Below are 27485 nucleotides of genomic sequence, written 5' to 3' on the forward strand. Positions count from 1 at the left end.
TTAGAGTGTATAAACATTTGATTAAATTACACATTCTCCATTACGAAAAACGAAACGACTTTCCAACCAAACTGATACCTTTCGTCGAGTTCGATCCAAAGTAAGATCTAACTAAAAAAGATCTTCCAAAAACATGTTTTATTTCGTCGAAGAAATTATACGGAAACAAGTGATCGATTTTCGTCGAGATTCACCGCGAGAATGACTCGAGTTTAATTAACGAGAATTTCGCCTCGAAACGCAACGAACAGTTTTCGCTGCGGATCGGGGGATCTTTCACGTGATCCTGTGCAATCTTCTCGGTTGGTAATCGCAATTCCAGCGATCGTGGAAGTTCGAGACGCTCTTCATCGAGCCAGCTACGAAATAAAATTAACCTGGGAGTTCTCGCGCGGGTAGACAACACTCGATATAATTCTGGATGCCCACTTGACCCGCGCAATCTGCGCCGTACAGCTGTCACCGTTGCCGGAATGAATGGGGCCCGGTGTTTGGCTGTGGTAGCCGTCTTATCTGGCGAATCAAAGCCCCTTTTAATTCCTCCAGTGGCGCTCAAGTTCGGGGCAAAGTTCCGCGCAGCCGCATTGTGCAATGGCGCATTTATTGTCTTGGCGCTTTATCGAGGAAGCACCTGAAAGTAAGCTGTTTATCGGCAGCTCCCAGACACCGTTGTCCTCGGCGGCGTTAGTTTCCGCGGGGTTTCGAGCTTCCTGTCCGGGATTCAAAGAGAGTCCGGTGTCTCGTCGTACGATTGGACGCCACTACGGTCCGAGACTGAGCCTCGACCTCCTGATAATGCCGCGACAAAGTGTCGCGTTAAATTGTTTCGAATTAGTAGCTCGTTGCTTGCTTCGGGGCTCGTCGATAACGCGCTGCTCTGTCCGTGAATGTACAGTCAGCCCCGCAAGTCTCTACACGTTCGATCATGAACCGTTTCGATCATCGTACGGGTAAACACGACGGGAGTATGTTTGTAAACGTATCCGTGCTTTGTAGTTTTAAGAACGCAAGCCATCGTTTACGAAGTAGTCCCCTGGAGCAACGATACGGTCGACATTGAACTTTTCTTTAGGTAAAATTCTCTACAATTCTTCATTCCGATGCAGAGTGCTCGAAACACTTTTTAACGTTAACTATGGTCGGTGATCTCGGTTTTCCTCGGACTATACGTCGACGAAGACTTTTCTTTCCGTATCCCGAAGGAATGCTGGAAGTTTTCATCTTTCGAAGAGCAAACTTGGTCGGTAATGGTCTTTCGAATGTTTACGATTGGATTAAAATGACGATTATAACACGATTTTCAATTATGGAGAATAAAACGAAGGTACACCGACTGAGATCTAGGGAACAAAGAGGCCGGGGTACAGCTACAATTTTCTTCACAGCTGACGATATTGGTTGACGGAGATTGGATTGTGCGCGGATGCATTGTCACGGTGCAACAATCGCGTTGAGATACTGTTTTTTTTGTTACTCGAAGCAATGCTGAAAGTTTTCGACCGTTTATATGTACGATAAGTTTTGTACTTCCTATTTTGATTCAAGTAAACCAGATTCTTCCGGGCGAGGTTCTCCGTAGATGGTCGTCGATGAAAATGATCGATTAACGTATCTATATTTTTTTTTAATATCTTTTCTGTTTTTCGTACTTGGTTTCATTACTTTTCTATGGAATTACACAGATATTTTTTTTTCGGTAGTTCACGGTTTGCAATAATATTAGTTATTCCTGTTATTTTCCCTGAAATACCTTAGTGAGATGATATCTATGATAATATTATCGTTTGGTTACTGTTGCCTTTGCATAGATTTCTCCAATTATATTCACAATTTTGATCTGCTTTTGATTATCTAACGTTACTCCGATTACCCTTTATAAATTGCTACGCATTATAATTTTATTCAGTTTTTTCATTCCACGATTTCAAATACCTTCAGATTCGACAAGAAATGGATTGTTACCACAATAGCGATACAATAAGTAGAGAACCAAGTGCCGAAGTTTCTTCACGAAGTTTACTTAATCGCACAGCTTTTCGTATTTAACGATTTACAAAAGGAAGTTTAACTGTTTACGAACATACATTAAAACATTGACTCAGTATCAATTGGAATCGCAATGGAAGCTTTGGAGAAAACTTGTACGAAATAGAACTGTATATTTTGTTTATACATTGTATTAAATATTAATCCTTCGTGAACATACGATCTTCGAGAAACGATCGATCTTTGGCGATTGAATTGCTAGTAGATAAAATCGAGTTTGTAGAATTTCTCGAAATTTATAAAAAATTGAACGCATCTTTCGGAACGCTGAATAGTTAAAGAACAGATCGATTTTAATATTAAAATCACCGATAGATTACTAAAATATGCTATGTAACTTAAAATAAATATCTTTGTAAAAGAAACCGATCGTTTCGATCGGTTGGTAAATCTAGTATTAACAAGACTCGCGCGCTTCCAGGCAAGCTATTAAATTACCATCTGCGAAGAGTTAAAAATGGAGAATGTGGAACCGTAGATTTTCAAGCGGCTCGTCGAGCAAATTTCTCCGTACGGGGGAATAAAAAATGCTGAAAGGCGATAATGTACTTTTACGTTCACGGCACGTAATGTGTCGATAATCGAATAATTGCAAATCAAAAACAGCTTTCGCTATTCAGACACGGTGAATTGAATCGCGCGATGGTCCGTTCGTCGTTCCGGAGCGAAACGTTCGACGGATCGTTCGTTCGTTCCCTTGTTTTTTTCCCGCCGCCTCTGTATTTTTCCTTTTAATTCGATTTCGAGCCCTCCTCGTTAGCTGGGTCGAGTAAAAAGCGCAGGATATGCAGATGTCCGTGGTAAAAATGACGCAAACGGCCGCGACAAGAAATATCAAGTTACTCGACCCCCGGGTTTTTCGCCCTGTCCCCGCGAAAATTCGTACAAACAGTATCACGTCAAACGTTACGAATTATTGCGTTTTACAATTCGGAAGCGAAATGCGGCCGACCCCGATACGCGTGTGCACGGTTTAATACGATTTTCGAGTCCTCGTTGTTGGCCCACTCGATTCGTGCAATCTGCTCCGCGCAGCTGTCACCGTGGTCCGGCATTCCGCAATGGAGACTCGCTCTGTCTGACAAGTCAGACCTTCTCCAATTTCACGTTTCCCTTGACTCGAACCATTCGCAATAAGGACACGAGGCCTTTCTTCTCGTTCTCTTCCCCCGTGCTGCACAAAACAGTCGTCGGAGAGATTGCGAATTGTCGTTGCGGTAAAGGGAGCTCGAAAGTTTTCCAGAAGTTGTCGATGCTGGAGAAAGAGAGCTGGACTCGAAGGACGCCCAGCGAGCCTCCATTCTTGTTCTCTCGTTGGTGTAAAGAAGATATAATTTATACCTTTGCGGAGAGGCGAAGGAATATTTTTCCTTCTTTGTTCCTTTTTTCTTTTCTTTTTTCTTTTTTTTTATTTTCTTACGGAACTACGCGAGGACGACGATCTTCTGGATTGTCTCCTTCGGTTTCTTATATCGTGAGACCACCGCGATCAATCCGCGGGGAAGAGATCTGCGTGAATGTTTCTACTGAAATTGGTATCGATCGTTGACGAGTGATTATATTTTTAGAAATTGGGGAAGTATTTTGAACCGTTTTTCTTATCATTCTCTGGTCCATCGAAATGGTATTTTGGTTATTAGTCTTTCTTCCGCGTAAAGTCTTTTAAAATCGGTTCGATTCACCGTTTAAATTTGCGGTTGGAGAAGATCATGGGATTCAAAGTCTCGTATCGGTGAATGTTGTAGAGTATCGTTTATCAAGTGCCGCACTTAATATTCAAATTTCCAATTCATTCGAATAAAACGTAGAAAGAGGAGATAGGAAGTTGGTGAAACAATCGCTATTTCTTTCGTAAAATATTTTCGACACGTACAATTGTACTTTTGATTACAAAATCTCCCAAATCGTTTCACTTTTCTCTGTCTCTTTTCCATTCATTCCAATGGATTAAGTTATTTCAGACGTGCACATAATTCCAATGTATCAAAAATTCCTTCAATTTCGAGGATATTTGTCTCCAATTTCAAACAGTCTAACTAGTGTCTATTATTAGATCCCATTTTTTCGAAGAATCAACCGTTAGAAATCGATTCTCGATCTCTAATATTTACGAGTCGGAAATTATTATTCAATCTCGAAAGATTACGAGTTAGAAAATGACGAGGAAGTCTCGTTTGAAAACAAAATCACGCGACCACGATCGATTCTGAAGATCTTCCCGATCTCTCGAATTCGAATATTCACGAGTCGGAAGTCGATCCTCCATTTCGAAGAGACACGAGTTAGAAATAAATTTTCGATCGCCGATAACGAATAGACGTAAATCAATTCCCAATGTCGAAGACGAGAACGAGAAGTGTAACGCTCGATCTCTGTTCCACTCTGCGATAAATAATACTTATCGTCCTGCGGCGCTCTGCGCGGCAATAACCATTCGTTCGACAACAAAAATTTTAATAGCTCCGCGTACGAGTTACGGGAACGATCGAATTAAAACTCAACCGGACAAATTTCGAGTAACTCGAAAATTCGAAACGCCGTGTCGCAATATTCCAGGCCTCCGGGTCTCCAGCCATCGCGCGTTTTTCGTCTGAAATTTCTACCAATATTTTCTCGTTTTTTTTTCTTCCCTTCCCTTCTTTTTTTTTTTTTTTTTTTTTTTTTTATTTTACATCGGCTACCACATGGCACCCGGGTCATCGATTTCGTGGGCAGTCTGCGTAGCAAGTTGGCAGATACGTTCATTTTAACGCAGGAACCGCCTGTAATCTGTGTACCCGTAATAACTTTTGCGTGGTTAGCAGCTGACCATGCATGGAATTCATTATGCCGAAACAAATATGTAAATCTCCATATATTCCTGCCACGGTTATACATATATGACTGCGAGTATACGCGGCCTGGATGCAGATATATTTCGTACGGAACGTGTCCACCCCCGAAACGGACAGTGACGGTTAAAAAAAACTTATCTAGCCACGCCAGTTGCGTCAGACATGTTAATAATGTCAAGGGTTGAAAATGTCGGGCACTTTATGCTCCTCCTTGCACGCTGGACGAGATATTATTTTACTGTAACTTTACCCGTATTGTAGCAATAACTTTCCACGCGCTGCACGTCCTTCGTTAACAAAGTGAATGTTGAAGTATATTGTGGAATTGTACCGTGCAATGTTCGGCGCATCGTCTATGGACATTGATCGTTTCTCTCCATAGACTCGATAACTGTTACAATCGGTGTACCGATGTATCTTTACCGATACACGTTACGGATAAACTGTAAGGTGTATTCGAGTTTCCGAGAACGAGAATTGTGTAAATTGATTTTGTATTATTCGTAAAATTGAATGTTTGTAACGCGGTGTTTAATACAAGGAACAGGAATATGGAGAGATTTTAATTCCTCCAAGTCTATCGATTTTACATCAGTTTTAACTCAAAGTTTGTATTTTAATTGTGTGCCTGCAGAGGAAAATTGTCGGGTGATTTACATAATCTGTTACTTGTTGTATAGATAAAAACGTAAAATGTGTAACCAAGCTTAAACGAAAGTACATTTTACATTGTGCATTTTATTTTACTTCTCTTTCTTATATAGCTTACGGACGAACATTAATGTTGATTAATTAAATCTTCAAAAAAAAGTTTTATATCGTACGTTCAATTTTTCGTAAAATACTCAGCCGTGATAAAACAAACATTCTGTTCGATCTCGCGTCAGGACTTTTCTTTACGAGGATAACCAATGTAAAGAGTTTTTATTTCATAAATGAAGTACAATTTTTTACTAAATTCATTCTATTCGTGTATTTTACGCTATTGGATAAAGAATTTAAATTTGTAACACTTAGAGTATCAGTTTAGGTAATATGGGCTTCCATATGTCAAGCTTTATCGTAAGAATTTTTCCACAAGAAGCATTTTTATAATTCCGTTGTTGGTTGGTAAAATGTATCAATGCAGGATACCGAATACGTAAAACATTAAACAATATAGGAAGACAGTTGTATGAAAAATGTATATCGCAATATGTGGGAAATAACATATTTTTATTTATGCAATAAAAGTGTATTAAACGAATACGATGACGGTCTGTGATAAATTTAAAATAGACGGTGTTGCTATAAATTGCTCGCGGACGAGAACTTTATTCTGAAAAATAAACATTTTACTCGACAGGGATAATACCATTAAAACAAAAATGTTCTGTTTACCGATGAAATCACGAAACAAGTTATCCAAATACGGCAGAATTATAAATACACATTTTCGAATAAAAATGAAAGACGTGTCTTTCTATTAGATAGTTTACGAGTACTAACGATAAATAAATTTATTTACGTTTCGAGCGAAATGTTGAAATGTACGATATCGATATAATTAGTAGAAACCAGATGTACATTACAAAATCGTCAAGAAATGTTCACCACTGATATTAATCTACAAAATGTCCAATTTGATGCAAAAAAATCAATCTCGTAACTCGTCAAGCTTTTCACCAATTTATATAAAAGGAAACTTCAACTATTTCCATGATTTTACGTACAAACAGTACTTTGGTAATTCCGATAAAAATATCCAACTGAAGCATGTATTGAAATTGCCTTTTCAAAAGTATGAATGAAAAATAATCGTCGTCGCGTTTATTCGTAACGTTTTATGCGGAAATAATGTACATTTAATAGTGGACGTAATATCTGATTTTTTACGGACTTTGAAAAAAGACGTTAATTAATTCATAAATGTTTGAAAGTATTTCTTTGCAGAAACTTGTGTGTATCGTAATTTAAAAGTTACAATGAATACTATTATATATATATGAAACGAAAGTTCGTAACTATAAACTTCGCAGTTCTACTTACAAATATTTAACACTCGAATTTGGAAAAAAAAGATAATAATTATTCTATCTTCTGGAAGAAGTTAGTCACCACAAATATCAGTTGCATTTTAAGAAATCGTATTTTAAATAAAGAGCATATTTCTTCGCATCGAAGTTAACGCAACATTCCTTGTCAAGTGAGAGTAAAATTTCTTTCTTAATAAGAAATCAAAATTCGTCAAATTCTTATCCAAATAGTTCAATGTTTCACATTTCTGTCGAAATACTCGAGCATTCCGTCGGCGTTATCGTTTCTGTAAGGTTTGGGTTCCGAATTCTTGAAACATTGCAATTCATGACATGACACGAATAATTCATTTGTCCTACACATTCAAATCTTGTTCTACTAACAATTCATACAATGTGCATTGCTTCTATTAATAATTTGTATGCTGTAATTTTGCGATCGATTAATACATTCTTCCATACCTATGTTGAAACCGGATAAAAATATGTAACGTAATTATACAATAATTGTTACATATTTAGCGATTTTTTCAAATACTTAAGCGACCTATAATTTTCTTGTTGTACAATAATAATGCACCCGTATCCAACGTAACGTTATCTCGTACATGTTTTCAATCGTAAAAATTATTCGAAGGGAATAAAACATTTTTACAGTAATTCTCAGAATTACATTTCAATGAAATAATTCATTCCGATATTTCCGAAGTGTTCCACGAAAATAGTTAAAAAAATCCCAATTGCAAAAGACAACATGTCACGTACCTATGAAACACATTACCCTCCCGCGATACGAATCGATAGCGCGGACTATTATCGATGTGAAAATCTGTTTATTTCTCGACGAATTGAAAATCGATCGAAAGAAAGGCAAATCTTCCGCATCCTCGTTTCCCTAATCGCGATTCCGTTCCGTTGGTCGTCCAACGCGAACGATGACGTACCCTCTACAGACTTCTCTCCCTCATCAAAATTCATGGAAACAATTTTAATTAAAGATTTCTCCCGTCATCTTTCCCGGTATTTTCGTTCCGCTCCATTCGCGTACACCGAAGAAAGAACGGGACCGTTTTGGAACGTCACGATCGTTTGTTGTTTCAGGAATATCCATGCACAAAGGCTATGCATTCGTGCAATTCACAAATCCCTTTGATGCTCGCAGCGCCTGCCTCGGCGAAGACGGCCGCACCGTTCTTAGCCAGATACTCGGTAAGTAATTTCACTTCCCGAAACATTAATAACTCACTCCGCTGCTCCGCATGCTGCTGATTTAAACATTAATTGTTCCTTCGTTTGACAGCCTCTTTTACGTGGCGTGCCGATTAATTATTAGCCAGGCGGGCACTTATTTAAGCGGCACCGTTTAATTCTATCTTAAAGGACAATTTTCACTCGCGGCCCTTTCACGCGCGACGAATTCGATTTTAATGCTTCCATTCACTGTTCGCGAAAATACGCTCGCGTTTTCACCTTGATCGAACAATTATTATCGGCGTTGTTACTCGAACACTTCAAAATCGCGTGTAAGTTACTCGTGGAATTTGAACTTCAATCAACGACCGTTGTAGCGTCTTTTTTTATCGAACTTTTCTGAAAATTAAAAAGGGGTTAACGTGGATTTCTTCTTCGTTTGCGAGAACAATACGATGAACATTGTACTTACAGTATCGCGCATGTATTTTCGAACAATTGCTTATGTCGTGGTATTTTGTATTGTTGGACGATTGTCGCTAAATAAAGAATATTAGGTATAAAAGAGGAATTTATAAATAAATTGTGTCAACAGGACTGAGAAATTTTAAAGAGAATATAGATTTTGTGAATGACAAGTGTTCTGTTAAATAACTGTATAATTTTGAAAAATGTCACGAAAATTTGGGAAACAATGCTTCAATTGCGATGTATAATATAGATTGAATCGAATGACTTTATTTGCATTTAGGCTCAATATCTTTAAATAATCAAAAATTTGATTAATCTGATGATTTATCGTGCAATAAGAATCGTGCAACACTACTAGTTCGAAGATTCTTTTTTCAATGAGTAAATAGAGAATTAAAAATAGTGGCTGTGAAGAGCACTTTTATTGGTATCTCGATTTTGCTTTCAGAATTTTTGTATAGAACAAACAAATTGCATAATTCGTTTCAGATTCGAAATTTCGTAAAGAAGAGTTTACAAAAATAAATGAACATTTCGTTGACCTTAAATTCGACACGTTGCACAATGCTACCGTTGCACGTTCCTCTTGCAAACAGTGCAACTTTGTACAGAAGAGTTTCTTCATAGAACCATAAATAACAGAGATATTTAAGTATTCCTATTCAAATACACAGTGATACTCTGGGTAGCACTCGATAGAAATGTTCTACGTTCTGAGACGGTATTGGAAGTTTCACGGTATCTCAATGATAAACGAAAAGATATAGATATGCTGAAAAAACTGTTTGTCGATGCAAAGAAAAGTATTCATGCATTATAACACTTTTCTTGCATCATCGGGCCCATTCGAACGACTCTTTTCATTTGCTACCGTTATTAATGATTCTGCAAATCTATTATCGAACGAAACGTTTAAATATCGCGTTGTATTAAGAATCAATGATTTACAATAACGAACAAATGCTTAATGTACACAAAAGAGCTATTATTTATTATTTTCCATTATTATTGAAACTAACGAAATTACTTGGAAAATGAATCATTCGGAAATAATTGATGTGTTATTTCTTATTTCTTATTTTATTTCAAGTAAGTATTTGTACTTTACTTGTTATCTATATTTCTAATAGAAAGTGTCAATTCTTGAGTAAAACTTCCATTAAGGAATTTTTCGAACAATAACGTATTTACTTTTCTGACATCGATCGTTTTCTGCCTAAAACAATCTAATAAAGATAAAAACAGGAGGAAGTGTAAACAAACGAGTGTCATAAAAGTTCACGAATATCGCATCTTTTCGGTCGATCCCACAAATTTTTCGAACATACTTAACTACTTGGAATTGCATTCCCCTCGTGCCTCGAACCATATAAGCCAGACGTGTCAAACACGCGGCCCGATCTATTACATTTCGCGGCTCGCTTCACCTTTTTATTATAAGCATTATTATTTGCTCGGAACATTAATCTTTCGATATTGTAAGGTGCCAGGAACATTGAACGAACACAGTTTAACGCATCGAAGCACAGAGAATACCTAATGAAAGTAGAGTATAAAAAATCACACGAGAGCCAAGGTCGTCGTTGAAAATTGTCGTTCGATAAAATTGAACACAAAGAGAACCGTGTGGTAAAAAAACCCGTTCTTAAAACATAATTCCAGCGAATCGATAGCACGACGATTATGTACGCAATTGTATCGATAATAAATTTACGATTAAAAACAAACGTTACGAAACGAACGTTCTACTTGCTTGAAAACAGGAAACTTGGATTAATTTCGATGAATATCGCAAATTCGAAGGACAACTTCACCTTCTCGTTCGATCATACCGAAAGATACACTTGCCAGTAGATTAAACAATTCCGATAATAAATCCGATACCTGGCGAAATGAGTACGACCACAGTTAAGAACGAAGAAACTTTAAACCCCGGACAATCGAATAGCATTACAAAACGTAAGAGTCAATTCCTCTTGATACCTCCGAAATTGATTGTTGTAACCTGGTAAGGGCTGGTTCGATTATCGACTTAAAAAATGTCCTCGACTTCCAAGATCGGTCGCATTAATTCAGCCACGTCTGTATTGAATCGACAATCGGGTCAAAGCGGTCTCGCGAAATGTACCATTCTTCGCTAGCTCTTGTCACCGGTACGCGTCAAGCACACAAAAACGGATTAACCAGGAACTAGTTTGATGTCCAACGCACGAGCACTCGACGGGGACAACTACTTCCAGTTTGCGAATCGATTAGGAACGCCGGAATTCTGAAGTCGAGGGTTGCGATCGAACGTTCCCTGCGATCATTTACGAAACGGCCCTTGCCTCGCGAAGTTAACTCGACGCTGGAAGGTTCTCCCCGTAGTCGGGAAGATCGGCGAACGAGCCGAGCGAGATCCTTAAAAGCGAAGCATCATCGACTCCCGGCCATTAGTTTCAAACTTCCCCGTGGAATCTGACTCGAGACAGGACTGCCTTCGGTCGAGAGCATTTAGTAAACTCGCGAACTCCGCGGAGAATCGGCTGTTCTTCCACCAACCGTTATGAGTTCGCACGATTCCCGTACAAGCGGACAGATATCCGCGAACGCGAACGTACCGATGATCGGGACACTCGTACTCTTTCGTTTTTACGTAGCGAGCGTCGACACCCCGGCTACGAGTTCGCTGTTTCGTGACTTACGTGGTGGGGGTTTGTTTAACCCGCGAGGTTAGAACGCGGCCCGCTTTCTGGTAGTTCGGCTTCAACGAGCAGCTACGAGTGCTTGCGGTCAATAAGACAAATATACGGGGAAAGAGAAATAAGGATCTCCTCGTGTTGTTCGCCGAGACGAAGGATCGTAACTGGTGTCGGAGATCGTTGCTTGTACGTATAACGCTCGAAACTCGTGCAACATGATTTCTCCACTTATTGAGAAAATTATACATCGTGTTTCTTTTTATCTATATGGAAACGAGCACACTTTTTGTAAATGTCTCGAATTTAGCTGGACAGTGTGCGATGGTTTGATTTTTGGAAGGTTTGTATATAGAATATATCTGGTGTCGGAGATCGTTACTTGTATATAAACCGCTGGAAATGCAACACGATTTTTCCACCTATCGAGAAAATTATCCACCGTGATTCTTTTTATCTATATAGAAATGATAGATATGATAAACGAGAGCAAATTTTCAATAAATATCTCGATCTTAGTTAAATTTTAAAATACAATAAAATATCTATGATACATTGTAAAGTACAATATAATGTAAATATTTTTTCACTTAACAAACGGTTTCCAAGTAATTCTGCTGAGAGATATCGGTGGACCACCTGGTATTTACAATATTTAGAAAAAATCGGATAAAATCTACTTCACTAAATAATATCGTAATTATAAATCTAGGTTTGCATCAATTATTTCTACCGATAAAGACGCAAAAGTTACGATTTCGATTAAATTACTAGTATTCAACGCGGCGTGCTTTGTTTTTTTATACGATGTTAGAATAAAAAATCGTCGCAGTCGCGCGTACGTGAATTTGATTTTCTTACGAGAATCAGAGTAGCACACATTCGTGACTCGTGGAAGCGAACGTGTTAAGAAATACCCCCTGTTGCGACACAAAGTAACCAGACGATACTTTCGAAAACTCTCGCGTCTCGGCGTACGTTTATTATCGTTTGTACATCGTAACCTGAGATTCTCGAATAGCTGTATGCCTCGCGTGTCGTTGTTCCTCTGGACACGGGACATTCGTATTAATTTATTTTTTAAATCTGTTTCCATGGATCTCGGAACAGTGTCTACGCTATGGAGGAAAGAACGAGTTCCTTCTCGTTTCGTCGACACGCAGCACCGAACATTGTTGCATCGAACGAACCGATGTTCCATTTGAATGAAAATATATCCGCCACCGGTGTGGAATATCGATCGATGAGAGAACCTGTACGCCATCAGGAGTAATTCTCGCTTTCAAATGACTATTTTAACTCCGAATTCAAATAATGGAGTCATTCCCACCGCTGTTTTTTGTTTCTTTAACGTGACCCATCAATTCGTGTAGCTGGCAACTGTGCAGCGTATCTCATTCACTTTCCTCGTCGAACGGTTCGCGCTTGACTGGGTCTCAGCTCGAGATAAAAATCGCCGTCTGCTATCCTGCTTTCGAACGGACCAGCGATCTCGATTTTGTAACTGGAAAGCGGGAATTACCGTGCACGATGCGGATGTAGTTAAAAAAAAACGAAATGGACTGTTTCTTTTAAAGAAGCCAAAAGTACGAAATAACATTCGTTCGTTACAGAGTTCTGGTTTTAAGAATATTAATTTTGAAAGTTTGCACGGGACGCGTGCAATCGAGTACATCTCCGTTAACGTGTCTGTATATTATGCACTATTACTACTTGAGTCGAATGTAAACATTAGCGATAGGACCGATCGTTTTTTCGTACCAAACTTACGGAAATATGCAATTTAAGTATTCAATAGTCTCGTTAAGAGAATATGTTCGACAAGTTTGATGCATAATTGTATTCGCAATTAATCTAAACTAAAAAACGCGATGGAAACATTTATAAATTTGAAGATCGAAGCATAATTTAAAACAATAATAATGATTATCCTGAAATAATGATTCGTAAACGAATATAATTGATACTTCAAATATTAATTATCATGCTGTATTTGCATTTTTATTGCATCTTAACTTTGTGAAGATCATTTTATTTTTTTCGTGAATAATCAACTTTAACGAGATGGAAAATTCATAGAAAATTATGGCACTAGTTTTGAAAAATGAAAAATCGTTCGAATGTACCATGTAAAAAATAATGGGAAATCTTAGACTGATTAATTATCTAGAAGATTTATCCAAAATTATTCAAATATTCCACAATTTTGATAAAAGTTTAACTTATTATACATATATTCTTGTGTATCATAGTCTTCTTGAGGTCAGAATTACATTTGATGAATGGTATCGATGCTACAAGCAGCAATAACGTGCACCTTTTACTAACATTAATGACATCTTATGTTGATACTTGTTCGATGTATTAGAATTAACGAACGTGTCATTAAATTGTTAGTAAACTTTAACGATAACATGGAATTATCTACTTTAACTTATATTAATTAATTGGAGCGTAGTAAGATTGGCAGAAAACGGATAACGCAAGTAGAATTTTCCATCGCAAGTAGAAGAAACGAACTATGGTCAGACGTGACGTACTCAATCGCACGCTTGTTCCGCGAAATTTCAAAACCTCGTATCGAACAATTTCGATCGACATTTTGGATATCTTTTCTCATCACGATTCCCACCACAATCGGTCTATAATCCTCTGTCGTCTCCAAGACACAATCATTATCCTTCGATGCATCGTTTCGTACCTTATGAGTCACCCTCGTCACCCAATCGCGATTACTACCGCGACAGACCCCTCCGGGGCAAACATAAGTCATTCGTCTTCTAAAAATAACAGCTGCTAGAAATAAAAACACGCGTTCGTCGTTAAACAAATTCGAGAAACAACTAACTTTCGAATCTTAGACATTCGTCTTCGCGCGATACGCAAGAAGAAGATCGACGCGAACCGTTCATCGTTCGTCGATCCGTAAAAGGCTAAGTAATTATTCACAATCCCGGCGATTCGCTTCTAAATGCCATAAAAAGCTTCATTGAATCCACTCTCCCCTCCCGACCCTATACTCGAAAGGTTAACGACACCCGCCACACAACAGCCCCCAATAAATATCCTTTAAGGCAACTCTGAATCGACTTTCCAAGGCTGTGCGTCTTTCAAACCTCCCGTGGAACACCTACCGAAAGAAACTTGGGCATTAATCAAAGACAGAACTTCATAAGTTCGGCGCCGCCATTGAAATCGCGAGACTCGCCAGCAACGGTGGTAATCGTTGTTAAAACGACCCCCTACCCCCCGTCACCCTTTCTTGCGTTTCTTCTCTCCGTCCCGTCTTCTTGTCTCCTCTTTCCCACCGGGCAGCCCGCCGAAAGTGTATCCGTGAACGGAGTCCCGCGGAACGATACAACCGGCAAGGATCAACGACAGAGCCCGCTACCACGCCTTCGGTAAGAACCACCGCTATCTATACCGATCCTTTCTTCGTTGCTCCCTCGGCCAGTTAGCCCGGGTCTCTCGCTCGATTCGCTAGAAATCTTTCTTTGGCTAATGCAAGAACTGTGTTCCCACTGTAGCTCGCAGCCGCCTACCTTCCGGCGGCCATATACCCGGCGTACATACACGTTCGGTCGGTTATAGGCAAGAGCGGTGGGTAGACTCGGAGAGGCCAGGATACCGTGGGAAACGCGCATTTACAAGTGCAACTCACCACAGGGAGACTCGGGGACCGACGAGACCCGTTTCCCTCGTTCCTTTTCCACCTTTCTATATAATTCTCGCGAACTGCGCCACGTTCCCCGCGTTACATTGAGGAATTTCAGCCGTGAGAAACGTTCGAGGAAAACTGCAGCTCCTTCTGGATACCATCGGCCCTTATCGGGACTCGCCGCCCGAAAACCGATCGTTCTCGGGCGAGCGGTGGGGGTAACGCTTCCGGCCAATACGACATTGACCACGGTCAGGGGTGAGCGATGCAACCGGGGTCGCAGGCAGATATAATTATCTTCGCTGGCGGGAGCATATCCACGGACAGTACAAGGGTCGCGCTTTCAACACGCAGGCGAGAAACTGGAGAACAAAAGGTGGGGGGTACAATATTGGTCGTCCCGGCTCGTGGACCTCGGACGCTTCTCTTTTGTTAGGAATCTTATGGAAAAAGAATTTTATCACCGCTTTCTGCAATTTCGATTTTTATTTCGTTATTCGTTCGCCGAGCAACGGGTTTTCGAGGTTTTTGCGAGCGTACCTCTTGCCTCGAAGAAGAAAGGGAAGGAACATTTTTTCTTTTTTTTTTCTTTTCTTTTTCCGTACAAGAGAACTATAATTCCAGACCCGGCGATTGTTGTAGACGAAGTGGATGATTTGTTAACGATAATTTCAACGATTGCTGAGCTTTACCGAAGATAATGTTCGTTGGGCAAAATACAATTCGGTATAATTCGATACGCTTTGAACACGTGCGAAATGGAAACATTCGTGAAATGAAAGCATTCGTGTTTCTCGTTATAGAGATTTTTATTTCGTCGGTTATTCTTTGGGTCTGTTACACGGTCGATTTTGAAAATATATAGAAACACATTACTTCGTTAATTGTATGTACTGTATCGTTTTCCGTCAATTTCAAATTACAAATTGATATACGATATAAATGCCTCGTGATAACGATTTTCAGTTATTATATTGTAAGGAATTTTACGCAGTTGTTCATGAAATCAACTGTTTCGTACGCAACGATTTAATGTTAATAGAGAAAGATGCGTAAGTAACTTAAATATTTTTACATCGACAATTTTCTTTCGATCGTCGATCAACGTTATTGGTTAAACAAAAATACAAACGAAATTTCGTTAAATACTACTTTGGTTATCCATTGAACTTGAATAAATATGAAAATCTTCAGATTTAGAAAATAATGTCAGTCTACAGTTCAATCGATCGAAACAAGGAAAATCTAATTTCATTTTTTTTTTTCAATAAAAAAGTGTAGTATTCAAAGTATTACATCTACAAGCTTGTCTTCTGTTTCTCATAATTTTTTCAATTTAGAAATTTTAGTCAAAAGTTTCCTAGAATATTACGAAACAAACGAAATGCAAAAATATCAATTATTTTGGTCACTTATAATAAGGAACCTTCCTTGGAGAATTTTAATTATTCTTTTTTTTTTTAAATAGTAAAGTAAAATTATTGCAAGTTGTAGTAAAAATAAAAATTCATGAGTTCCTGTTCATGAAAATTCCGCGAGTGAAATAAAGATCGGTAATTTATCGGGAAGTGCAAGAGAAGCAAAGAGAGAAAATTTAGGGTCTCGACGATTTAACTTTAAAAATGTTCATTGTATTCATCTTTAAACACAGGATGTAAATGAAATCGCGTGACGATATTATACGCTTATTTTGCATTATATAGTGCTCGGAATTTGGTATGCATCTCGCATTTTCCAGAAACGCGCGGTTGAATATTTTAGGTCGGTATTTATTAGAATATATCATGTATGAGAAGTTTTACTGGCGCTTCCTGTCATTTTATGTGACATACTCCACACTTTACATCGGCCTGGATATATTCAAGTGTCACGTTTACTACCTTTAAAAGATGGCAAAAGGTTATCCACGACGATACGGCGTGGCGATGCACTTTGTCCCGAAACTTCTAAATAAATTATTACTCAAAGTAAGCAGCAATCAGCAAATTGCCGATACCAGGAATACTGGTACTTTCTACCCCGATATCTTGAGCCACACACGAAATACAATTTTGGAGTTACCTTTCAGCAACGGTATAAGTTGATTGATTTTTTCCATAACATTTTCACGGGTTATCGAGCAGAACGCAATATTAACAGTTGCATTCGCGTATTCTCAGGTTATAAGTACTATCTGTATAGAAAATGAGTAATATTTCTTTAGCTTTGTTCAAGTTTGTAAATTGAAATTACAATTCAACGTTTTGTTTTTCCGATGCAACGTTGGGAACTATTGCAGTTGCAAGAATCTGCTAGGGAGAAATGGTTTACGACTTTTCTTTAGAAAGATGATGTACGTGCGAATAAAATTTGTTTATATACTGACTCTAAATTCACAATCGACCATAATTACATTTATTTGATAACGATATCGCGTACGTATCCAGGTTTGTTTTTTGGTTAAGTTTACGAGACATAGTGATAAAATTGCTGCAAGTTTCATATACACTCTCCCCACTTCATACCTTAATTATGGGTGTACTTACCTTGAGTCTTCGTCGATCGATATACACATCGTTATCTTTGGCATCGTTCTTTTTGGAAGAATATGCATTCTATTAAAATATTTATTTTTCATTACGATAGAGTTATGTAAGTTATGAGACGTTATTTTTAACGTTACAACCGAGCTTTTTATATTGTAACGCGTATTTTACACGTACGATATACAGACATACAAATGACAACATACAAGCGAAAATGATGTATCATTTATTAAATTAATGTTTTCGACTTTGTACTCTTTCTAAAGATTGAGACTTTTATTAATATTTGCAATACATAGTTCTTTTTACTGAATTTTATAAGCAGTGAATTGTTCAACAATTATTAAATGCATAATAATGTGTTTGCTCAATACGTTCAAAGAAAATTAGAACAATTTTGCAAAGAATAATTGACTCGATGTATCGTATCGATGTAAATGATTGAACTTGTTTGTACCTGTAACAGTTATCGCGAAAGTGTGTTAAAACATCGAAAAGTAATTTCATTCATCAAACTTGAGTTAAAGCAGCTATAAAAAATACACGTCATTTATTTTTGATCGTTCCACAAACTTGCAAAGCTTTATCGAAACCGGTATTGGAAACTTTGCGAATGTTTCTCGCAGATAAAGTAATTCTTTATTAAAATAATTTATCAAGAAACTATTTATTAAAATAGTTACCTGACTGCTGAATTAATGTGTAAAATTTAATTATTCTACTCTTTTTTTCCGCGAGCGTTAACTTAGAAATTCACTTTACGGGTACGTGAAGGCAAATTAAACACTACCCCAGTAAAATAATTATTGAAACTCTCGTACCACTCAGGTACGTAATTCCATTACAAACTTAATCAAACTAATTATTGCGCTATCACATTGTATACGAATAATTCATGTTTCTTGAAATGGCGTGCATCGTACACTTAACACCCAAATTTATTTACGCACCGTTTCGTTGAAATTTCGCAAACTTTTCGTCGAGCTTTGCATCATACAGGACACACATGCACGCGTTTATCCAGTGAACAATAATTACTTTGCAAATTGAATTCAATCGATTCCGTGGAAGAACGGAGAAGGAAAAAATGGATCGCGTTTCACTGTTAATTTCGATTATGCGCTCGCGGGGATTGGATTTCGATTGAAAAAGGAAAACCGCGCGATCATTAAATATGAACGCAGCAAGAAATTGGAAAGTATCGGCGATTATCGGTTCTCGACACTTCGTGAGAATGTGGGTCACTTGTAACACGTCGAATTCAACGTGCACATCTAGCAGGAGAAAGAGAAAGAAAAAGAAAAGCAGAGAGAGAGAGAGAGGGGGATGATTTATTATGCTAATCTCATTATGGATTAATGTGCTGATTTACGATGCCACCGTCCTTTTTCATTCGGTAAGCTATACGATGGCTCCTGTCGGACGTCATGGACTTACGTAAAATCATAGATGTCTACATAAGCCGCCGCTGAAGTAGGATTTTCGCGAAAAATGTTTAGATATTCGGAGGAGAAACTGTAAAGACCCGTGGAATATATGTTCCACGGAACGAACGGGTAGAGTACCGTGAAATATTCCCGTTGCAGCTAGCCTTGCACTAGAATATGTACATCGTATTTGATCTAACAGGCGAGAGAAATATTTGTTACTGCACAGTGTCAATATTGCATAGGTCAATGACTGGCCTCTATACTAGACACATTGATCATATTTGAGTAGTTGGATACCAATTTTACCACCTCAAAGGTATACAATTACAAATTCAATACCTTACATAGGTGCACCAAGTTTCTTAATTTTAGGATAGTTTGGTTAAACATTCTAACGTACTTGATCTGGTAAGGGTTTCCTTGATCTCAAGAGTAATTTTTGTAAATACGAATAACATACTTTTCTTTCTTTGTATGTTAGAAGTTTTCAATTACTGCATACATCTTACAAATTTATTACTTATTATTAATATTATATACGCATTACGTATATTTACTAATTTGTTTTACACCTTATTTTTCGATACAATGCGAGATTTGTTTCTTAACATTGCACTTGTGCATATTTCTTTAGATTACTCGTAGACTTTTTCGTTACGAAATCAAAATCAGGTTATGATAAAGTGGAAGGAACCTTTGTTCGTTGTATAAGCTTTGAGTTTGACAATGCGTTGACAGTTGTAGAATGAGTTAGATAAAAAGTAGACACAGAGTTAGCACAATAGGTGCTGTATTTTTATTACAGAAAAAAGTACTATGTTCGAAGTGTTTAAAACTTTTTTCATGAGGGGATACCTCGAACAATAAGATCGAAAGTGTTTTATCGTGATAAAATGCTTGACTCGACTCATGATTCGAGAGATTTTTTCATTAATTCTTATCGAGCCAAAAGTTCGCGTAAATGTGCAGAAACTTCTGAAACAACTTATTATAGTATTTTCTTCTTTTCCCGCGAATAAGTGGAAACGATCATTTTTTAAAAACCTATTTAGGTATGCTTTTACTGATTAACGTATTACGATGTAAATGCAGGAAATCATTAGAGAAATCGCGTGAGTGAAACACATTTGTGTCCTTCATTTTAAAACACACTCCAATTTCATTATTTGATTCATTTTCCCGTACGAACACATAAACGTGGCCTCTCATTTATATTGTATCTCGAGATAAATGTAAAGAGTCATCACGTTTTTACTATTAAAAACTTTTGTTTACGTTGGATACCATCGAATAAGGTTTACGTGGCAACGTTTTAACAACCACCGGTGTTTCTTTCTATTGCATAATAGATCGTAACAATACCTTGTGACCGCGTAAAAATTCTGAAACGAAACGAATAGGAAAACGAACAATCTTGCTAGAAATTTATGGACTTGAAAGAGGGAACGAGGAAGTTTATATATTTATTTGCTTATACACGCAATGCCTAAAGTATTCATATATTCAGCAAATGTTTGACTCCACAGAAAATTGCTACATACACGTGCCATTTAGTGGCGTATTAATTAATAATTGAACAGTGTGCCGCGGTATATGAATAATTCATAATTAAGAGTCATAATTTTCAGATATCATCGTTCCGTGATACAAATGCATAAACAAATATCACGCGGCAGACATATTTCTAATGTAAAGTATTTTTTAATTAAACATCCAAAGGCTTTAACTTTGAATTCCCGGTTAACGAAAAATTACTAGAGTTCGAAATGTGTACATCGGAAAAATAAATGCAGATTATAACGTTCTATTAAATGTACGGCTTTACTCGAGTAAAGAGAATATATAATATCCGCGTAAATTATAAAATTAGTTACTAGCGAAAATTTTAAACAGTGTAGTGTAGACGAATATAAAATAACGTGAATTTACACGAGACTTCAATTTCTCGTAATTCGGTAGGTCTGATATATTTAAAAAAATTAGAGACTTGGCGCGATAATGTTCTCGAAAATAATTCATCGTAATTTACATTTTACGATTGTATGTTCGTAATAACTGTGTTTCTGGCCATTGAACTAGCGGGGAAATATAATCCGTTACTCTTTTCGTGAAACCTAGAATAGGTATTTTATAAATGCTTTTTTTTTATCTTGCTAAAAATACGCTTATATTATATTTCGGACAGATATCAAATTCGAACTGAAAGCAACTTTCGAAACAAAACGTGCTTTCTCGAACAAAATGCACGTGCTTGTTAACGGTGGCGCGCATGATAACCAGTATACTCATTAAAAGTGAAGGGAAACATTTCATCCTGATTCGTTGTAATTTCGACTCGTGGGAATTATCTGTCGAGATAAAACATTCTCCGGTTTATATTCTATTTTAGAATTATGTAACGCGGATCTGTATGGAATTATATTTCATATTGTGCAATTGGATTAATTATATTCGTACGGTAACGAGATCAGAGTAGATGCAATGGAACAAAAACATCGTGCACACGTTTCTCAAAATAATGCGCGATTCTAAATATTGCGAGTGTCTAATTGTCGCTCGAATTATTGCAAACTTCGACGTAAAGTATCGGTTATCGTTGCGTTTCCATTGGCTATTTCTCCATTGAGTCAATTATTGAGCACGTAATATCAAATTTATTTCGATTTGTATATCTCTCTCATTTGGAACAATAACCTTGATTCGTTTATCATTACTACGCGAACTCGTTACAAGCTCACTTTTGACTTTGAAAAATAGTATATTCGTGTGTTTAACTATTCCTACCAATACATGTTTTGATAAACGTGAGACGTCTTTTTGGAAATGAAACTCGTTAACGATTCGGACCAAGGATCATGTAACAAATAAAGTCGAAAATATTTTGTTACAACGATACCCTTGAATCAGCTAATCGTAAACACAATCCTATTAGCGGGAATTTTATCAATGAACGTGAAGGAAATTGATGTCAATCGTACTCCGTTTTTACTCTACTTTATACGAGTTATCGCGTACCGTGACAATTGGCGGTGAATTTATTTAAAAATCAAGCTCTTCAACGACTCGAATGTGTGTATCGAAATATCGCTGAGCGAATTTTCGAAAATAAATTGAATCGTATCGCAGAGACATCGATAAATTAATACAGTGACAGGAAAGTATCACAGAAGAAGACTGCCACTCTGCGAATGATCAATACTTTTCGCGTGTATGTAGGTATCCTCCTCGAATAGAATTTACTTGGACAAAACACAAAGGCTTACGAAATAACCCGATTTATCCGAAATAACATTCAATCTGTGGTTATTCGAGTGAACAATACCACACGCGGACTTGTGTTTGATTATACCTGCCGATGGGAGTTTCATGCGTCACAACCTCGTATCAATTAAACGCGTCCAATTATAAATACAGTTGTTTGCCTATTGAAGTAGAAATCGCTGAACATCGGCAAGACTCGTTTCCGCTGCCTTTGAATATTCTCGATGCTGCTATATCTACGCAGATTATGCAATATCAGGAAGGATCATGGAATAATGGACGCGCCCTCCGCATCCAGGAGTGCTCGGTAAAAAGCGGGGGCGTATTCTTTCCAAAGCGCAAATCACTTTTTCCTCGGCAATAGAGGAGCAATGCCAGCCACCTACGGTTATTTTATTTTATGATCGGTATTTTTATGCGCACGTGCGAGAGTAGAAGTTGCATTTAATCCGTCTGGAGGAGCGTTTCCCGCGTGGATAACTGGATCAAACTGCTAGGGCCACAGGGATGGTTAAATGGGGAGAAGATGGCCCGGGCGCAGAAATCGCGTGGCGTTACCGTTTTATGATCCCCTTCCCATAGAGGCCTCTCTTTTGGCTTCGTTCTCGTCTTTTTATCTCTCTATCCTTCCACTTTAGCGGTTCCTAAAATGTACGACATAAAACAACGAGAAGGCATACAGGATTTTTAGGGTTTCACGAGAAAGAGAGGGAGAGAGAGAGAGAGAGAAAAAAAAGGAATAGTTTCTGTATAGGTAGTTGTAAAAGTGTGTTTTATTGTCAGACCTCGGGCAACGAAGAATGTTTTAATATTGGTATTTTACGTCACTGTTGGTGGAAGTGATTCAGTTTTATTCGAAAGCCAACACAGAGATCGGTTTAATTTAGAGAAATATTATAAAAGAATAGTTTCTTCGGTTCGAAAACCGAGTTAATACTTAAGGGAACGTATCAGAGTCTACGTGATCTTCACTGGGAAATATTTTATGCAATTGCTCGATATAGATTGAGTGCTTTTCGATTAAATTTTAAACTAATTAAGCACACTATTTACGGGACAATTATAAGGATGGTATGATATTCATTCGTAATTACAGAACAAAAATAAATTTAGAGTTTGGTAGACCATCGTTTTCTTACTTGGAAGAAGAAGTATTTTCTCCTGTTCGAAATAACCTTTTTAATTCTTTCTCGTACTGTGGATGGCACTAATTTGTTGAAATTTTTTCATTACGCGGTGATTACGATTACAAGGGTCGTTTGAAAATTAATTACATATTCGCGTATGGGTTTAAGTACGAGACTCGGAATTAATTTAATTGTCGAAAGAGTTGGAACAAGGTTTCGAATGTTCTTGCGATTCACTTTCCTTGTCCACTATCTTCGAACGATTTTCAATATCAATGAAGAAATTGTAAAAGTAGAGAGAAATCAGAAATATCGACAGCTTAAAAACTGCTGTATCATTTTCCTTCTTTCTTCTTACGTCGTTTACTAATTTTATCACGAGTTTTCTCTTTCTATTTGATTTTATGTACTTTATTTCCTTTCCCCGTGTTCCTTTTTTTCTCCGTCTCCAGTACGCGCCATTAAGTCTTTTAAATGAGAATCGAAAGCTGGCAAACTCTTGAGGATATAATCCTGGCTTTCCGAGGCTATGGTTCTTCTAACAGCGGAAGCTCACTCGTGTGATACTATATGAAAACTATTCCGCTTTAATAACATTTTCTCTTAGGCCTCTCAAGTTTGGCAATTTTCTTCCAGACGATCGTGCTTTACGATATTTTAAATTCATTTCGCCTTTGGAAATGAGGGATGCGCCTTTAACGTTACAACATGCTTCGTAACTTTATCGAAATTATGATCGCAAAAGTTTCTTAGAACAAAATGTATACGTGTCTATGTTGAATGAAATTTTGTTAGATAGTTAAACGAGATTGGAATAGGGTTTTAAGTATTTCTTTTATTTTTTTATCCTGCTTCCAATTACCTAGTCGTCCCATAATGATGATAGTATTCGTTGTTAATATTGTTATCTACACGAGAGGTATCTGGTTGTTGTAACTATTGATCGAAGTTTTGTTTTAGCGTAAGTTAAATGAGAGATTCAAAAGAGAAACAGGTAATTTCCTTGTGAACGTAACAGAGTGAATAATTTCTTTGTTAAATGTTCATAAATAATGTAACAGCAGTTCGACAAGTACGATGCAACACGAATATATTTCCTCGAAGGAAAGTTATCGAAAGATTTCAATTTAAGAACAAACTTCGTTGAAATTTTATAAATATATTGTGTGTCCGTGTTAAGATAATGATACTTTTCTTTTGTTTTGCTAAATAACCAGCATTTATGTACGATAAAAACAGTACGATAAACACAAAAGAATTGCAAATACTCAAATACAAATTTCAGTCCAATATAGTCAACATTGTAACATGAAATTTTATCAGCGTTGCAGTATTTAATACAATAGTTATTGTTAAAGAGCATCTAGGATTTTCGTCTTTAATAATAAACAGAATTAGCATGAAAATGATTAAGAATTACGCGGCCTCATTCCATTCTGCAACATCTCGTGTATATAATTCCGACTTTCTTGGTTCCCGTGAGAATATCGTCTGTTTCACGCGAAGAACGTACACACGTAAATTTATGGCGAAATGCTGCTTCACTATACTACTCCACTCTGCCATATTAGACCGTATCCTCGAATTCTCATGCACGACCCAAGATTTATACCGCAGCTAAACTCGACATTCAATGCTTATCATTATTAACGAAATTTATTTCTTTTTTCGTTTATAAACGTTCTACGTGAACATTTTTGGCAAATATTTGTATAAAAACAATATTGTGTAGAAAAATATTGCGGTTACAATTTGTGTAATACACCATAAGTAGCTTGGATGAGCACATTCGTAGCTCTGTATTTATAACAGTAGGTATATTCGAAGCTTATTCCTTTTTGGATGTAAAATGGCTAATCTTCTAAAACGAACAGGTTACATTTATCGATAAATTGTTATTTTCTGCATTGGTCTGCGTATTTGAAAATTTCATAACGAGTTAATCAGTTTCCCGCCGAGTTTGTTTCAGTAGTCCGTTTAAAGAATACATTTTCTTACTAGTTTTGAAATATTTAAAACAATTACGAAAACATATTTAATATTTTTGTTCTAAATTCTATATACTTTTATTTTATTCCTTACTAATTTATTAATTTATTAATTTACTCGCTAAATACAGTTTCACTTGTTTATCCGACGATTATGTTGCTCGAGTTAACTCGAGCAAGTGAGCAGTTAATCTAGTCCTTAACCCTTTCGATGCGAAAGGGTTTTCGAGTAGCGAATGTAGTCACCAGGCACACGAAAATGATAAAACCAGTGATACGTATATGTAGGAGACTCCCTGAATAGTGAAGTTAATAATAATTCATTTCTAGAAGTTAACGCCGAAGTGTAATATTTAATATGTATAAGGAATAGAAACATGCAGAAACTCAATTTATCAACTTTCTTCATTTACATCAACCTCGTTTTCAGAGGCTCGTATTTAGTCAGATAAAATATTCCTACTTATTTCTTTTATCGGGGTCAAATAGATTCTATCATTTGCATAACAAGTATTTTATGTTCTCTATTGAAACTTGACATTGTACCAAGTTGCTTGAGTTTTAATTTTTGAAGCTCTGATGTCTATGTATCTTTCATAACAATTTCGAAAACATTGTTGTATAAACATCTGTCTGAGTTAATAATTCCTATAACATCGTTTCCTAGTTGTCATTTAATAAAACAGTGGAATCTTTCGTTTTGTTGTTTATTAGAAACACGATTGTACTCCATTGATGTACCTCTATTTCAAAATTTGTTATAATATTCGTTAAGTATGTATATCGTATTAGTGTTAATAAATAGAAATGAGACTGATTATGGCGTTGAATTAAACAGCGATGTTGTGATTATTTGGAGCTATTAATTTAGTTACGAGAATTGTTTATTAGTATATTAAATGTCTTCCACTTCGCTGCATATTGCTAAATAATTGATACATCACGAATGTAATCGTACGGAAGGTGTATTTAATTGAAATCGATTCATTTCTCTTTGATTATCAATCACAATTGGTCACGATCGATCATTTTAGTATTATTCTCTTCACATTGGAGTTACTCATATGTATGTTGTCAATGCATAGTTATATAGTTGGTCACAGTCATCCAGCTTCTCTCGTTCACCTAAAACATTTTATATTTGTGTTAGATTTGTAAATTCATTTATTTAAGAAGAGAAATTTGTACAAAATGGAGAAAATTAAAATTGCCATCTAATTATAATACGTATTATCGAAATATTATATCCATACAATTCTACAAATTTATAATACTTTTATTTTATCTATATATTTAACATCGCATCAACTGTGCCTAAATGGTTATTAGAAACGATGGTTGTACTTTGTCTAATACTTTAGACAGATACTAATATCGACTAGAAATGTCTCATTTGTTTTGCGTGAGTAATTATGAAAATTTGAATTGATTTACGTTTCGTATTACGAGGAACATAATGTAAGTAGTCGGAATTGACTTATCCGTTTCAGTAAATAATACCTGCAGCGAAGCAGTGAATGGTACTAAATTTTCCTTTGGTACAAGTCAGGCAAAGAAATGTAAAGTTAGAAGCATTGTTTCTGCTTGAAAAGGAATCAAACAAGGGAAGAAAAATAAGAAACTTGCCGAGTTTCGTGCCAGACGGTACTAGGGTCCGCCTGCTATTTTCTCCCGTGCTTCCAAGGCATTTAAAAGTCAATCCACAATCAGTGTTTTATGGGAAAGATTAAGGCTCGCATTCTGAAGCTTCCTTGTGTAGCAGAAAAGACCATTAAGCTTAAGCAAATGAAACGGAGTACTTGTTGTACCATGATTTTTCTTCTCGCCCTTGATGAACACCCCAAGTGATTTTCATAATCGTAATCTTAATATTTGTCAGGGATTCCTATCGTTTTAATGCGGATTTTGTCGGGTGAAAATTTATGCGTTGAATCCTGTATCTTGCTGGCGAAAAGTCCAATATTTATTTAGGTCTCGAAGCTTCCCAAGCAAATGTGCTTTAAATGGATATATGTATAGGGTTTAAAAATCTAAAAAGGATTTAATGACAATTTTTACTTTTAATTTTGATTTAATAAAAGATAGATTCAAATATTGAATATCAACTAGAAAGTTGTATAAATATATAAATTATGAAATATTGGAACGTTTTATTCGGTTGGTGAAATATTGAATCATTTTATTCGGTTGGTGAAATATGTAAATAGAATTTCTCGTAAGTACGAAACGCCTTCTTTTCAGAAACTCGTAACTTTGTTACT

At 36.8% G+C, this 27485-nt stretch overlaps 1 protein-coding gene across 5 annotated transcripts in view; it reads left to right on the forward strand.

Moving 5' to 3' along the window:
* LOC143149144 (uncharacterized) overlaps nt 1-27485 on the forward strand; it is a 266938-nt gene that overhangs the window by 95079 nt on the left and 144374 nt on the right. For all 5 annotated transcript variants that reach the window (XM_076316263.1, XM_076316267.1, XM_076316264.1 and 2 more), the window contains exon 4: nt 7997-8104. In XM_076316263.1, the coding sequence (XP_076172378.1) occupies nt 7997-8104 (108 nt within the window). The remainder of the gene's footprint in view (nt 1-7996; nt 8105-27485) is intronic.

The sequence above is a fragment of the Ptiloglossa arizonensis genome, chromosome 7 (genome assembly GCF_051014685.1).
Source record: "Ptiloglossa arizonensis isolate GNS036 chromosome 7, iyPtiAriz1_principal, whole genome shotgun sequence".
Classification (NCBI taxonomy): domain Eukaryota; kingdom Metazoa; phylum Arthropoda; class Insecta; order Hymenoptera; family Colletidae; genus Ptiloglossa; species Ptiloglossa arizonensis.